We start from the raw sequence: 13,393 nt of genomic DNA on the forward strand, positions 1-13,393 counted from the left end.
TAAAAAAATAAAAAGTCTTTTACCGCTCGATTTTATTAAATTAGATAGATTCCAGCATTATAATAAAAATTTGGATTAATTTGCTTAGTTACAGTTTAATATGACATCTTTCCTAGATTGAATAGAAGAAAAATAATTTTATTATTGAAACAAGAATATTGTAGAGAAAAAAATAAAAGAATTTATATTTTTACTACTTTGGTCTATAGGTGGACCATAAAATAGACGTAGGCAAATTTATCCTTCTTAAAAAAAAACAGAAGGTTGAGAAAAAAGGCCTGAACCGGACTGAAATGGCCTAACTGAGACCAAATCCATCAGCCCTGAACCGCCAATTCAATCTCAATAAATGGGCCATCCTCCCAGCGCAGCCCAGTAGATATGCTAAAAAATTAAAGGTACAACTATAAACAGCATTAGACTTTTAATGGTGTTCCAGGTCATGAAATATGTTACGTACAACCTCGTATTGCAAGCGATGGTCCTTTCTGTGACGAAATTCCTGGAAAAACTCTCATTGGAAAAAATTTTACCGGAAACTATGGGAAAGAAGCGAAAACTTCTCAAAAAACAGACTCAATTCAAAAATGGATTTTTTTTTTTTTGAAAATCATAAAGAGAGTAAACAAAAATATTTGATTAGAAAAGCAACATAAACGAATACTCATTCCTTCTTGAAGAATCGATGATGGATGCCATTATCCTCTCTCTCTCGCGATTTCTTTTTCTCTGTGCCTAGAATAGAAATTTCTCTTTCGCTTTTTTACATTATAAATAATTGGGGAAATGTTGAGGCTTTGGAAATGGTACCGTAATTGCTTGGCGGTGCATCCAGTTAAGACACAGGTGATTAGCTCAGGCTTGATTTGGGGGTTTGGCGATATAGCTGCCCAGTCCATAACCAACTGCACCAAGAAACAGCAATGTCAAGAGGTACTTATCGTCAATATGATCCTAATTGTAATTCTACATTTATGTTTCTATGTGCTTTTTTGTTTTATGAATTTTTTTTTTTTTGTTGTTTTTGCTTGTCTGGCATTTGGGTGTATCTCGATTTTTGTTTCCCTTTGGTTTTTTGGAGAAAGGCAATGCGTTCATATTCCTTGTTGAGCATTTTCTTTTTATTTGATCATGTGTTTGGTGTTCCTCAATAGTAGAGTGATTAGGGAGGATCTTGAAGAATTAGTCTTGTTTGGCATTGGCTATTTGTTTCCGAGAAATAATTTCTCCCAATTCATAATATACGTTTCTTGAATTTAGCACAATATTAGTTCTTGATACATGTGGAGTATGCTTGTTTCCCCTCTTGCTCCTCCTCAAGAACTTTGCCTTTGTCATTATAATAGTGGTACATGGTAATACTACTAATGCAGGTTGCAGGAACTGGCATGATATATATATATATATATATATAATTGATAATTGATGCAAATATGGATAATTAAAATTTGTTGCTCATTTTCTTTATATGTCATTTGTTGTTGTCCTGTTTAACACTTTTTTTTGTTGTTGGCTTATAACATCTACTTCAAATGCCAGGATACAGAAAATGGAAGATTAAAGATTAATTGGAAACGAGTGGCAACCACAAGCTTGTTTGGGTTCGGATTTGTTGGACCAATTGGCCACTTCTGGTGAGTTCTCTCATTTTCATTAACACACTTGGGGAAGACTTTCAAGCATGCAATTCGTTTGACAAAAGTGAATGAGGGAAACACTGAAATTATGCTTTTCTAATAAGTTGTGGATCTTGTGGCAAACATGTCTACTTCAAACAAATTTTAATTGATGGAGAAACATATCAATGAGGCAACGTCTGTTGGTAAACTCTGAGAAATGTGTATAAAGTATATTCAATTGTTACTTGTTCAACACTTGTAGGTACGAGGGTTTAGACAAATTCATAAGGTTGCGACTTGTAATGCGGCCAAATTCCTTGCAGTTTGTTGCTGCTAAAGTTGCAATTGATGGTTTTGTGTTTGGGCCACTGGATCTACTTGTATTTTTCACATACATGGGTTTTTCTGCTGGAAAAAGTGTTCCACAAATAAAGGAAGATCTGAAGAGGGATTTTCTCCCGGCTCTGATTGTGGAAGGAGGCATATGGCCAGTTGTTCAAGGTGTAAATTTCCGCTTTGTACCTGTGAAATATCAGCTTCTGTATGTTAACTTCTTCTGCTTGTTGGATAGTTGCTTCTTGTCATGGATTGAGCAACAACAGGATGCTCCTTGGAAGCAATGGTTCAAATCTTTTCAACCTTTGAAGGATAAAAAAGGTAAAGGCGGATGATTTCTCATTTTCACCTGCCGTATATCTACTTTGTCAGGCCATGCTTATCGTGGCAGATTATATGCACAAAGGAAAACAGTTGAAACAGAAAATTTGTGGAAGAATCAGAATTGTGACTTCTGTTTCTTAACAGCTGCAATTCATGAAATTACTGAGGCTATCTCATGGAACCTTTTCATTTATTGTTCTCCAACCAACTCCCTTTTGGATGCCGACATCATAGACTCTGTTCTTTCTGGTTAGTTTTTTTTTTTGTTTTGTTTTTTTGGAAGTTTTACTAGTTTTTGTATAAAAGCATTAGAATGACAATCAGTTGAGGTTTTGTTTGCATAGCTTCAGAGTCTTACTGTAAATAAAACATTAAAAGCCTATGAGAAATACGGTCAGCGAATATGATTGCTTAATGAATACAAGTCTCAGTCTCATTGGGGGAAGCTCTTTGTGATTATCTTTTGTTTCTCTAATACCAAATGCTCTTTGTACTCATCATATGTTTCTCCAATACAAAAGGGTACCTTGCCCTACACTTATACTGGTGGGTAGTTAGAGAATACTAAGGGGGTCTGAATGGAAGTTCACTACCCTACAAACCATTCAGAGGTGCTAATTCTAGCTGCAACTGCTGGAAGTTGAAGAAACCTTAGCTACAAATTTGCATTGAAATTGCTTTATGATATGTTGTAAAAGCTTAACAGAGTGCTGAGTTTCTAATCTATTTTTAACTTAAAACTTTAATTGCTTATAAACCCTAGAGAATTTAAAAGTAATACAAATGACAAAAGGAAGTTGAACTTTTATCTGTTGCTAGAATCGCTGCTTGAGCTAGATGGGTTAAGGCCATACTCACTGGTGGTTCCACTGTATCCACTGATGCCGTATTGCCTACTGGACAATGCCATGTCGTGTTCCTTTCTATCGTGATTATATTGGAAATGATCATAATCTGAAGTACTGGCAAAATCATATAATGTATTGTGGTCAGGCTCCGTTACTTCGTAGAGATCCATGGCCGAAATATGTCCTTCTAGAGCACGAACTACCTGCATTCATTTGAAATAGATTTTTCACCATATTAGAGACATTTTCATGATCGTGGGATTGCAAATTCAAACTCCAGTTGAAGCCAAATTAATAGGAAAGTTCCTTTTCTTAAAAACAATCTCAATCATTTGGTACTCGCAAGGAAAGAATTGCAGCTTTATTTTCAGAAATACTTGTATTGTTTATCCTGCAGAATCGGTAGCAACAGCAGGTTAAAAGGGTTACCTTGCTCATTTGTGGTCGTAGCCATGATGAATGTCGCACGCAAGCTGCAGCGCAAGCAACCATGCTAGCCATCTGATTTGTATTGTAATTGTTCTCCAACCGTGGATCAACAAAAGCTTTGAAATTGCCATGTCCTATAGCTTCAGTAAGCAGAGGCCTTGCCTACAACAGCAAAATCAATAATCCTATAGTCAGAAATATTGCCCAATCTGCTTAATCTTAGTTCCATAAAAAACTCTATATAAGCAAGATCCTCTATATACGGTTAATAATTAGGACTCACCCAGTTAACCAATGATTCTTTCTTTGCAGGGAGACCAATAGGCTGGGTCCGGTGATGAGAGTTCTAGAAGCATGATCCCGTATGAATAAGCATCTGATTTCACTGATACTTTGCCACTTGATGCATACTCTGTCGCCAAGTACCTGAAACCAGAATGTCGCGTAGAATCCATTGGAATTTCATGTTTTCATGTTTCATATAGATGAATATTCATTTGCTTCTATGAATTCAATTTTCTGAAATTTGATATCGACTTAACCAAATTCTATCATTTATAAATGAATTCAATATTTTGATGAGGGGTCAGCAAAGGAAAATGCAGGATTATGATTGTAGGAGGTGAAAGCACAAGATTTGCAACAGAATGATAAGCAAAATGTGATCGTTATCGTACCCAAAAGTTCCTACTACTCGGGTGGAAATGTGAGTGCTGCTAGTCCTGGCATCAGAAAAACTTTTGGCGAGTCCAAAGTCAGAAACCTGGGATTGAGGTGGTCAGAATCTTGTGAGTTTATGAATTTACTTGATCAAATTTAAAATTGATGCAGCAAAGTAATACCTTTGCCTCAAAGTTATGATCGAGAAGGATATTGGCTGCCCTGATGTCGCGATGAACGATTGTTGGATTACCTGCTTGCAATGAAATTTCACAATTAAACTATTATTTGACAGTAATACCCTGTGCGATATAAATGAAAGCTCATCTGAATTTCATGTTATCATGTTCAATATGAAAAAATATCCATTTCACTTACAGGAGTTCAATTTTGTGAAATATAGAAAACTAAACCAATCTTTTATCATTTAAAAAAGAATTTTATATTTCAAATTCATTTAATCATTTATGCCAAACAAGAAACAAAAGAAGCAAACGAAGATCAAATAAAAATACTCACAGTCCTCGTGGAGATATGCAAGTTCTTTAGCTGTCCCTATAGCAATTTTGAATCAGACATCCCAACCCAGGATAGGTCGTCCATTTCCTGCAAAACATAGCTCTATTCTCAACTAGTTATTGAGACCATTATACAGAAAAACAGAATTTAGCATCAACAAGTACCATGTAAATGGAATTCCAAGGTGTTGTTTGGAATAAACTCATAAACCAGCAATCTCTTAGTTGCAGCTATGCAATGTCCTATTAGTGAAACAAGATGTTTATGATGAACCCGATTGATAATCTCAATCTCTGCCAGGAATTCGCGTTCCCCTTGCCTGCTTCCTTCTTTGAGCTGCTTAACTGCAACTTCTTGACCGTTGCCGAGAAATCCTTTATGAACATAACCAAATCCACCTTCTCCAATAAGGTTAGCATCTGCGAAGCCATTAGTGGCTGCAACTAGTTCATCATATGTAAAAGTTCCAATTGACAAACCCGAAACAATACTAGGGCCATGAATTGGCATTGGATTTTCTTCTCCGCAGCTGGTTGAAGTGGGTGACAAAGAAAATGTCCCAGTTTGGACTCTGATAACATGTGCCCCATCCGGCCAACTATTTTGTTGTGAATGTTGAGCCACAATAGTTTTACAGTTATCTACAAAGCCAAAATTTCAGCTGTTAAAATTTGGTTATAATAATCTTAAACTTTTCATCAACATGAAGTATAAATAATGGTTACCTTTTGGTTCCAAGCTCGGAGGTCTATACGCTGTGGTGGAACGTCTTCTACTTGATCTTCTATTTCTATTGCGAATGCAGATTAGTCCAAAAAGAAGAAGTAGAAAGACTCCTCCAATGACACATCCGACTATAAGCCCTGTTGATACATGAGATTGTTTTGAACTCTCTGGCAGATTTCCATTTGCCAATGGAAGTGACAGCCCCGGAGATTTTGCTGCTGTAGGTGGCGCCAATGGGAATGACGAAGGCGCTGGAGGCAGAATAGATGATGGTGTAGTCTCGGCTGGAGGTGGAGGAAAAGGTGAAGGTGCATATTGGCTTGTCAAAGGTGGGGGTGCAGCTTTTGTCGCTCTTGATGGAGTTGGTAGAGGTGTCAAGGGAGTTTCCGACAGTGATGGAGATAGTGAAGGCGCTCCTGCCACTTCAATAGGAGTGGGGGTGAGAGGAGATAGTGGCAGTGGCGAGGCAAACGGTGGAATTCCAGGTAATGGTTGTGGACTCGCATTCTCCACAAACAAGGGTGGTGCTGGTGGAGAAGAAAAGGGTGCTATTATTGGCGGCAATGGCCATGAAAGGGCAACCAGAGAAACAGCCGGTGCCGGTGAGATAGATGGTGAAGACATTACGGAACAAATTCAAGTTATATAAGCATTTTGTTTGTCCAAGTGAATCTGCGATGGTATATGATTAAAAGAAAAGAGCACTGAAAAGTTTAGTTTTAGTATTATTCTAAAACTAATCCAGATCATTAGTACTTGTAAAATTTGAGTCCTGCCCCTAAACAACTGCTGACTCATGACCAACCAACAAATGAAGGAACAGTTAGTTCCTGTTACAAACTCCGTAAAACGAAACCTTATCTTCTTTTGTTAACACTTTTTGATAAAAATTACTATTCTGTACTGAAAGGTGCAGAATCAAATCAATAGGCTGGTGAATGTTTGTTTGCAACATTTTAGCTGCATTAGATTGTTCATACTATAGAACACCTGAAACGCATTCAAACCATAATCAAATACTTATTTGATTCAAAAAAAGAAAAAATGAAACTGAAAAATATTGTATACAAGAAGCTACTACCTGGAGATTTACACAATCACTAAATAGTTAATTCAAAATGAGTTTACTTACAACTTTTCCCAATATCTCAAAGCCACAAAATCCCTTCCAAGTAACTAACAGGCCAACAAGAGGGATAAATTGGTATAGAAATTAAGCAACAATGATAGAAAACTAGGAGAAGAAAAGTTAAATAAGTGGAGAAAAATTCCTAATTTTCAGTTTAATTATACACTCATGACCCATCTACAGCTAACTCATAAAATCTTTTCCTCTTTTCTTTTATTTCATTTTTCACTTCTCATTCTACATGAGACAGCTAGATAACAACAAAGGACCTATTTTCTAAAGGGAACTCAAGTGACAAATTATATAAGGATACTCATGGAGTACCGAACTTGGACAGGGCCAATTGGAACAAAGTCGAAAATTCCTGGGATGTATTCTGATCATCGGCTTTGATATTTATTTGTGCTTTAGCTGATGATGTGTTGATTTTACACTCTACAAGATACATAGAAGAGTCTTCTGCTTTTTGAGCGAAGAAGAAAAACTTAAAGTTGGGGGATTGGCCTCCTGATGCGATGCATTGTATGAAATTGGCTTGCATATGATGAAGAAGAGCTTGAGGTGTTGTCAACGCTGCAGCTCCTTGAGGATTTATGGAATGCTCCTGCAACAAATTAATGTGTGATCATTGGTAATGCATGCACATATAAGTCCTATAGGGCAATGATAACACCATCTACAGAACTATAAAATTAATTTCCCCTTTTGCTAAGAAATAGAGAAGCATATTCCCTTCATTTTCATCCAGATAATGATGCACATTTATTAAAAGAAACAATTACTTCAAGCAAAGTCATAATTTGGAAAGTGAACCTGTGATACAGATATTGGTAGTTGGCGCCACTTTTGCTGAAAAGTGGCTGGTTCTAGGACAGCTCTGGAATTAAGCTTCAAAGGAGGAGGTGCAGGAGCAGGAGCAGGTGCTGGTGCTGCTGGTGGACCTAGACCTAGTAAATCATCAATGGCAAAGCTTGTTTGAGGACCTACAACTCCAAGGTTTGATATCACTGTCTCTGTTTGTGCTTGTGGAGCAGCCATTGACACTGATGAATTATCGTATATAGGAGCACTATATACAGAACCATCGTTACTGGCACCTCTGCTTTCTTCCTTCTCTGAAGTACCTAGAAGCAAATCCTTGTCATTTGCCTCAACTCTATTCGCTGGTGGAACATCATCTGCAGATTCTGCCCCAATAGATAAATGGCCAAGCTCATCTGAAAACTCAAATGGTCCCCGATGTTCTTTATCGGTGAACATGTAGGATGGCTACGAGAATATGTAAAAATATGTTAATTCAACCCTAACCCTTGAAAAAGTGCGCCTGCTCTATGTAGACAAGATGATAGATGCTAAAAAAAAAAAAAAAATACATATGGGTTGGAGGTTGGGACTTCAAAGCAACTGGAGCAGTAGTCTGATAATGCACAAGGGAATAATGAGATAACAGAGAACTATATTGTATTAATAGACATTCCAATTTGCAATTACTCCTAAATAATATAGAGGGCTTGATTCAGTAATTCCATCAAGTATAATGATGGTCATCAGGGAAACGTATTAAAATTCATGAGCCTATTGATAATATGTCAGAAATTTCATTAAAGGCAATAATATGATAACAGAGATATATATTTTACTAATAGACATTCCATAATGCTATTGCTCCTATGAAATATAGAGGGCTTGATTCATTAATTCCCATTAAGTGCTACAACAAAATATCAATGATGATGCATATGAACGCCAGTTCAACCTCACCCTGCCCCAATCTCTCTCTATTTCCATTTTCTTTACCTTTTCTTTTCCATCATGAGATATTCAAAATGACTCAAAATAATATCACGCATATAGTTGGAAGTTATTTCATTCAGAAAACACTTGAGGAAGGGAACTATAGTCACCTTCTGATACACCACAGATAGGCTGTTAAATTCATCAAAAATGCGATCTTTGATTTCGCTGCTCTGAGTATCAGCAAAGACAGATACAGCTTGCTTTGGAGGATTTACAACACGTTCTGCAATGGACACATTGTATTGCAATAGCCTGTAGTAGAACAAGGCTCTATCATGAACATCCTGCAACCAACTGGAAGTTTAATCGTGCTTTCTTACACAAACTGTTGGATAACTGAGATAAATGTGTTCTTTTTTTCTTGAAAGAGAGATAAATATGTTGAATTCAATAATTCTGAAAGTGCTAAATATTAGATACTAAAAAAAAAAAAAAATCTGTACCTGGTGGAGATCAGCAAGACCTGCAGCAAGTGCAGCTCCTAATGCTTTCTGAGTCTCAGGTGGCCTCTTAAAAAAACATTTCATCACTGCTGTGAGGAGATGTAAACGAACCTGCACATAGCGATTATTTTCACCCATTCAGTTAAAGAGTAAGACTAAACAAGTAGAAAAAAAGACTTGATGCTGCAGAAAAAATAGATTGCCCCATTTTGAGGTATGTATAAAGAAATTTTATATCCCTTGACAAATAGGGAGATCAAAGCCGCTTATGATAAAGGTTGGGAAAAATGAAACTGTATCAAGTGAAGCAGAAAATATCCAAAAAATAAAAGGCAGTTTTATTACCTCAGCAGAATGCTCTTCATCCCAATTCTCAATTAGACTCTCTAGAATATAAGGAGCATCATTCATGTCCTGAGAATATTCCCCTAACATCCATATAAGAGCTGCTTTTGCTTTGGGTTCTTGGACATTTTTGCTGCTGATATTCCCAACAACTGCAATGCAATCTTGACTCCATTGAGGGTACTTTCTTAGCAGATCTTTAACAAGAACCTGAAGAAAAGAAATCAAACTAGTCAATTTGACAGCGGATACTTCAAAAAAAAAAAAAAAAAAGTTCTCCCATTTCTTTGCTTGCAAAGTGCATGGTTTTGCATGAACCAAAAAAACAGTGTCTAACATTTACAAGTTCAACAGTAAGCATTTGAACATGCACAACTATTGCTTACCAAAGCTTCAGCAGTGACATAGTCCTTTTCCATCTCCAAAAACTGAAGAAGCCTATCAACAATAGCATTCACATCATACTGCTGCAGTGCTATTTTTCCAACAGCTCGAATTGATTCTCTTGCAATGGGAATATCAACATTTGCAGCATATTCACATAATTCCGTCACTGAAATTGGCTCAAGAAGATCATTCATCAATCATACTAAAAAAGTAAGAAGACAAGTTCTACCCTATAACCTTGAGGCCTTAGGAACGACACTGAGAAGCTGTTTGCTCACCAATTTCGTAAGTATTGCTTTCATTTGCAACTGCAGTCAACATTTCAAGCTTCAACTTCTTGACATAAGATGGCTCATTGTACTGGCAATAAAAATGTTTGTAGTCCGAGGAAAATATGTATGGCGCACGCAACACCAAGAGATGCAGGTGGCTTAAAACAGCATATGATTGCTCTGGACTTCCAGAACTGACTAGGGTAAGGAGTGGAGCTTTAATACGTTCATATACCTGACAAACAAAAAACAAAATCATTAGTGAAATAATGCTCTATGAAAGATCATCACAGCAATCTAACATAAAAATTATGGTCCTTCCAAAATGACCCAAGTTTGGTGTGCTATTATTGCAAAAAATGACATTTCCTACCACTTAAACAGGCCTGCCTCTAAGAAAAGGATCAAATCAGATTATAGGTGGGTCCCTCCCAGATCTTACATCCCACAATATCCCATCGATCCCTAGGACAAAAACTAGAAAACATATATCAAATGACAGATATACCTCGTGAAGAAAGTAAGGGTGGGAAAAGGTGTTGAAGACATATCCAAAAAAACATTATTCTTTACAAAACACTTCCATAGTTATTGATGGAGACAATCCAGCTATCCTAGACCTGTTTTTTAATACGGAATAAAATATTCTTTTTATAGACGAACTGACAAAGATAAATATCTTCTATCTCAAAATCCTAACATCATGTAAAAGAAATATTTTTTATGAGAATTGCTTAAAGATTAAAACATGTAAAAAGGATAGGAGTAGATTCATGTAAAATTTCTCAGTCCTAACAAAGTGGACATGTAGACCAAAAATCAAATTGCTTCACAACAATAGCAAGTTGTGTGATTGTGTAAATGTAAGGAATTCTCTCTTCTTCCAGTTTTTATACTGTCCAACTTAAATAAAAGCGGGTAATCAAGTGCACAAAGCATCCCACATTTGCAGGCTTTTTGAAGGTTCGATGTACACAACCTTCCCCTTGCTTTTGCAGAGAGGCTGTTTTCGTGGCTCGTACCCATGACCTCCAAGTTATGAGTGGAGTAACTTTTACCGTTACATCAGAGTCAATCTCTCATACTGTCCGATTTAAATATGGAACAAAATTTATTTTCCATACACACCTCTTGATGCACATCAGCCATGGACAAGGTTAACTGTAGAAACACTTTGATGGTTGCAAGTACAACAGCACCATTTGCATGCTGAAGTCTATCTTCAAGGAGATTCATGATGTCAAATATCTCATTGCTATCTGCAGGTACATATTTAGCAACCAACTCAAGCAAAAGACATTGAGCCCATTCACTAAATTCCCTGATCCTGAAATTGAAAAAAAAAAAAAAAAAAAAAATGAAAGAGAGCTAAAAACTGTCATTTGACATGAAGAAACCAAAGTTGTTCAATTTAAAATGCGCTTCTTCTTAAATTGTTATTAATAAGTATTTCAAATTAGCACGTCTTCATCACATACTATTATTTCTCTAATTAACTACAAAATCAATGATGTGTCTTCTTCTATTCGCAGTGTTCTTTCTATAACTAGAGTCATTCCATTCTCTCAAGGGACTGCTTGGATACAATAATAACATATGAGACCATAAAATAGCCAACTTATACCACAGTGTCAATCATTTACGTCAATGAATAGATGGTCTTTCTGTGTGGTAAAAAAGGTAACAATATGGAGAATTACCATAGCGGCTATACAATAATGTCCTTGCTGGCAATAGCATCAAGAGTTAACTTATCTTTAAATGACAACATAATAAATATGTAAAATCCAGTCAATTCACATTTTGAACAAATCCATGCTAAAGTATATGCAATGCAACATTAGCAATGGAGAGGGAAATGGGAAAAGCCTGAACGGCATAAAGTTTCCATTAGATACCAAAGCTCTATTATATAAAGAATAAGAGAAGTGTACGAGATGTTAGCATAAAACTACAGAAGTATAGATGAAGTGCAACAAAAGCTTAATGTGATTGCACAATGCCCATGATTTCACCAATTATGATTCGAATTATAATGTATAGCAGTAGGTAAACAACAAAGAGGCGAAACTAGCATGGCAGAAAAGTGTGATGGGTCTTATGTGATAACAATTAGAAGTTAAGTTCCTTCAGTGATAAACGCATGGTTCCCGAAGTTAACCAGGTACCTTAAAGTTTAAGCCAAGCTGTACATCATACCTATTCAAAAAGTAGTATATAACAGGCTTGCTAAGTAAAGTTTCTTTCTCCTTCGAAGCTTCCTCAGAAGTGCTTGCTTCCGAGCCCCAAATTTCTTGCAGGGCAGATAAACAATTTGCAACAACCTAAATAACCATAAGATAGAAAACCAATGAGTTAATGTAAAATCATTCCATTGTTCAACTAAATTTATAAGATAACTTCACCTGGGTTTCTGGATCATGAAGCATCAATTGTTTCAGCATAGCAGGAAAATCTGCATCCAAACAAGTTACAGCTGATATATGGTATAATTTAAGAACTCCCATTACAGCCACCGTTCTTACGTAACTATTATTATCTTTCAACCCAGACGCTAAAGGCCCTACCAAATACTCCACCAGATTCGCCACTCTCAATGAAGACAAGCTCCTTAAAGCAAGCCCTCGAATCATTGGATCCTCATCTTCGCAATCTCTTTGAAGAAAATTGATCGTTAATAAAGCAAGATCAGGATTAACTTTCGCGTAATTCCCTACATAAAGATAACACATTTTCTTCAAAACGATGTCAGATGTCGCCGAGCACATAACCATCTCACCAAAGAGAGACGACACATCAATGCCTATTGTCATGTAAGAAATAACTTTCTTATAGAGCTCTCTTTTAGAATCGTCCACTCCTGGAGCTCGGCTGCCTGCGAGTTGCCGGAGCTGCGTTTTCAAATCCGACACTTCGCTTTTTCTGCAAAGAAAGTAACAAGTTTGACTTACATGGTTAGGCACGAAGCGTAATTGGGGATTAGCTTAGTTGAGGAGTGTTTAGAGCTTGAAATGTGAAATTAGAGTAGGGGTTAGGGTTATCGAGAAGCTGGACTTACCCGGACGGTTGAGACGGCGACGGCGTTCGCTGAGAGTGCGCCGGAGGAGCCATAGCTGACCGATTATGAAAAATACGATGCCGTGGACCCGAAGATCGATCCAAGCTGGTGAGATCTAACAAAGAGTAAACATGGAGCCAAGCAGACGCTGTGAATATGAGAAACGGAGATGAGAGAGATGACAAAATCCAATTGGTGCTAGCATTTGTAACGGTGATGAGATGGCAGTAGCTTATTGGCCCGTTAGCACTCGTCTTTTGAGTAGAGTGTCGTTTATCCAACGACATGAACCAGAGAACTGCCACGATAAGCAATAGGCATAAATTCTGTCCAATCTTTGTTACGGATGAACGACTATTCATGTTTTCAGAAAGACGGCCGTTTCAAGTGAAATTTTTTTTATTAGTTTGTTACGATGTAAACGACAGAACGGCTATATTAAGCAGTATCTGGATATGTCGTTTTATTGAACGCTCCACAATGAACTTGGCCCGAACCTGG

General features: G+C 37.0%; 3 protein-coding genes across 6 annotated transcripts; 1 reads left to right on the plus strand and 2 right to left on the minus strand.

Annotated features, from left to right (window-relative positions):
• The first annotated feature begins 464 nt into the window (after positions 1–464).
• LOC105638273 (protein SYM1) lies at positions 465–4,102 on the plus strand. 4 transcript variants are annotated; one of them, XR_016322172.1, is made up of 5 exons: positions 467–933; positions 1,540–1,634; positions 1,882–2,528; positions 3,525–3,701; positions 3,869–4,102. XR_016322172.1 is itself a non-coding variant. In XM_012222062.4 (4 exons), exons 1-4 carry the CDS (start codon positions 787–789, stop codon positions 3,892–3,894), a joined length of 663 nt encoding a protein of 220 aa, XP_012077452.2. In that variant the 5' UTR covers positions 465–786; the 3' UTR covers positions 3,895–4,102. The 4 variants fall into 4 exon arrangements, 2 of the variants coding, with proteins under 2 accessions (XP_012077452.2, XP_089581268.1); XM_012222062.4 differs by lacking the exon at positions 3,525–3,701 and having other exon boundaries at positions 465–933; positions 1,882–2,276; XR_016322171.1 differs by lacking the exon at positions 3,525–3,701.
• PERK14 (Protein kinase superfamily protein) lies at positions 2,906–6,378 on the minus strand. Its single transcript, XM_012222179.4, is given in 9 exon segments — positions 2,906–3,330; positions 3,557–3,718; positions 3,840–3,884; positions 3,886–3,982; positions 4,234–4,319; positions 4,399–4,469; positions 4,736–4,822; positions 4,900–5,376; positions 5,461–6,378. Coding segments are annotated over 9 exon segments (1,896 nt in total). The 5' UTR covers positions 6,086–6,378; the 3' UTR covers positions 2,906–3,084.
• A 171-nt stretch (positions 6,379–6,549) lies between these two features.
• Positions 6,550–13,105, minus strand: LOC105638274 (adaptin family protein). Its single transcript, XM_012222063.4, has 11 exons — positions 12,893–13,105; positions 12,240–12,756; positions 12,034–12,158; positions 10,963–11,161; positions 9,841–10,069; positions 9,562–9,728; positions 9,176–9,385; positions 8,831–8,941; positions 8,495–8,671; positions 7,404–7,859; positions 6,550–7,194 (listed from the first exon to the last, which is right to left on the minus strand). Exons 1-11 carry the CDS (start codon positions 12,943–12,945, stop codon positions 6,904–6,906), a joined length of 2,535 nt encoding a protein of 844 aa, XP_012077453.2. The 5' UTR covers positions 12,946–13,105; the 3' UTR covers positions 6,550–6,903.
• Positions 13,106–13,393: the final 288 nt, after the last annotated feature.

The sequence above is a fragment of the Jatropha curcas genome, chromosome 8 (assembly GCF_041381405.1).
Source record: "Jatropha curcas cultivar XTBG-Jc1 chromosome 8, XTBG_Jcur_1.0, whole genome shotgun sequence".
Lineage (NCBI taxonomy): Eukaryota > Viridiplantae > Streptophyta > Magnoliopsida > Malpighiales > Euphorbiaceae > Jatropha > Jatropha curcas.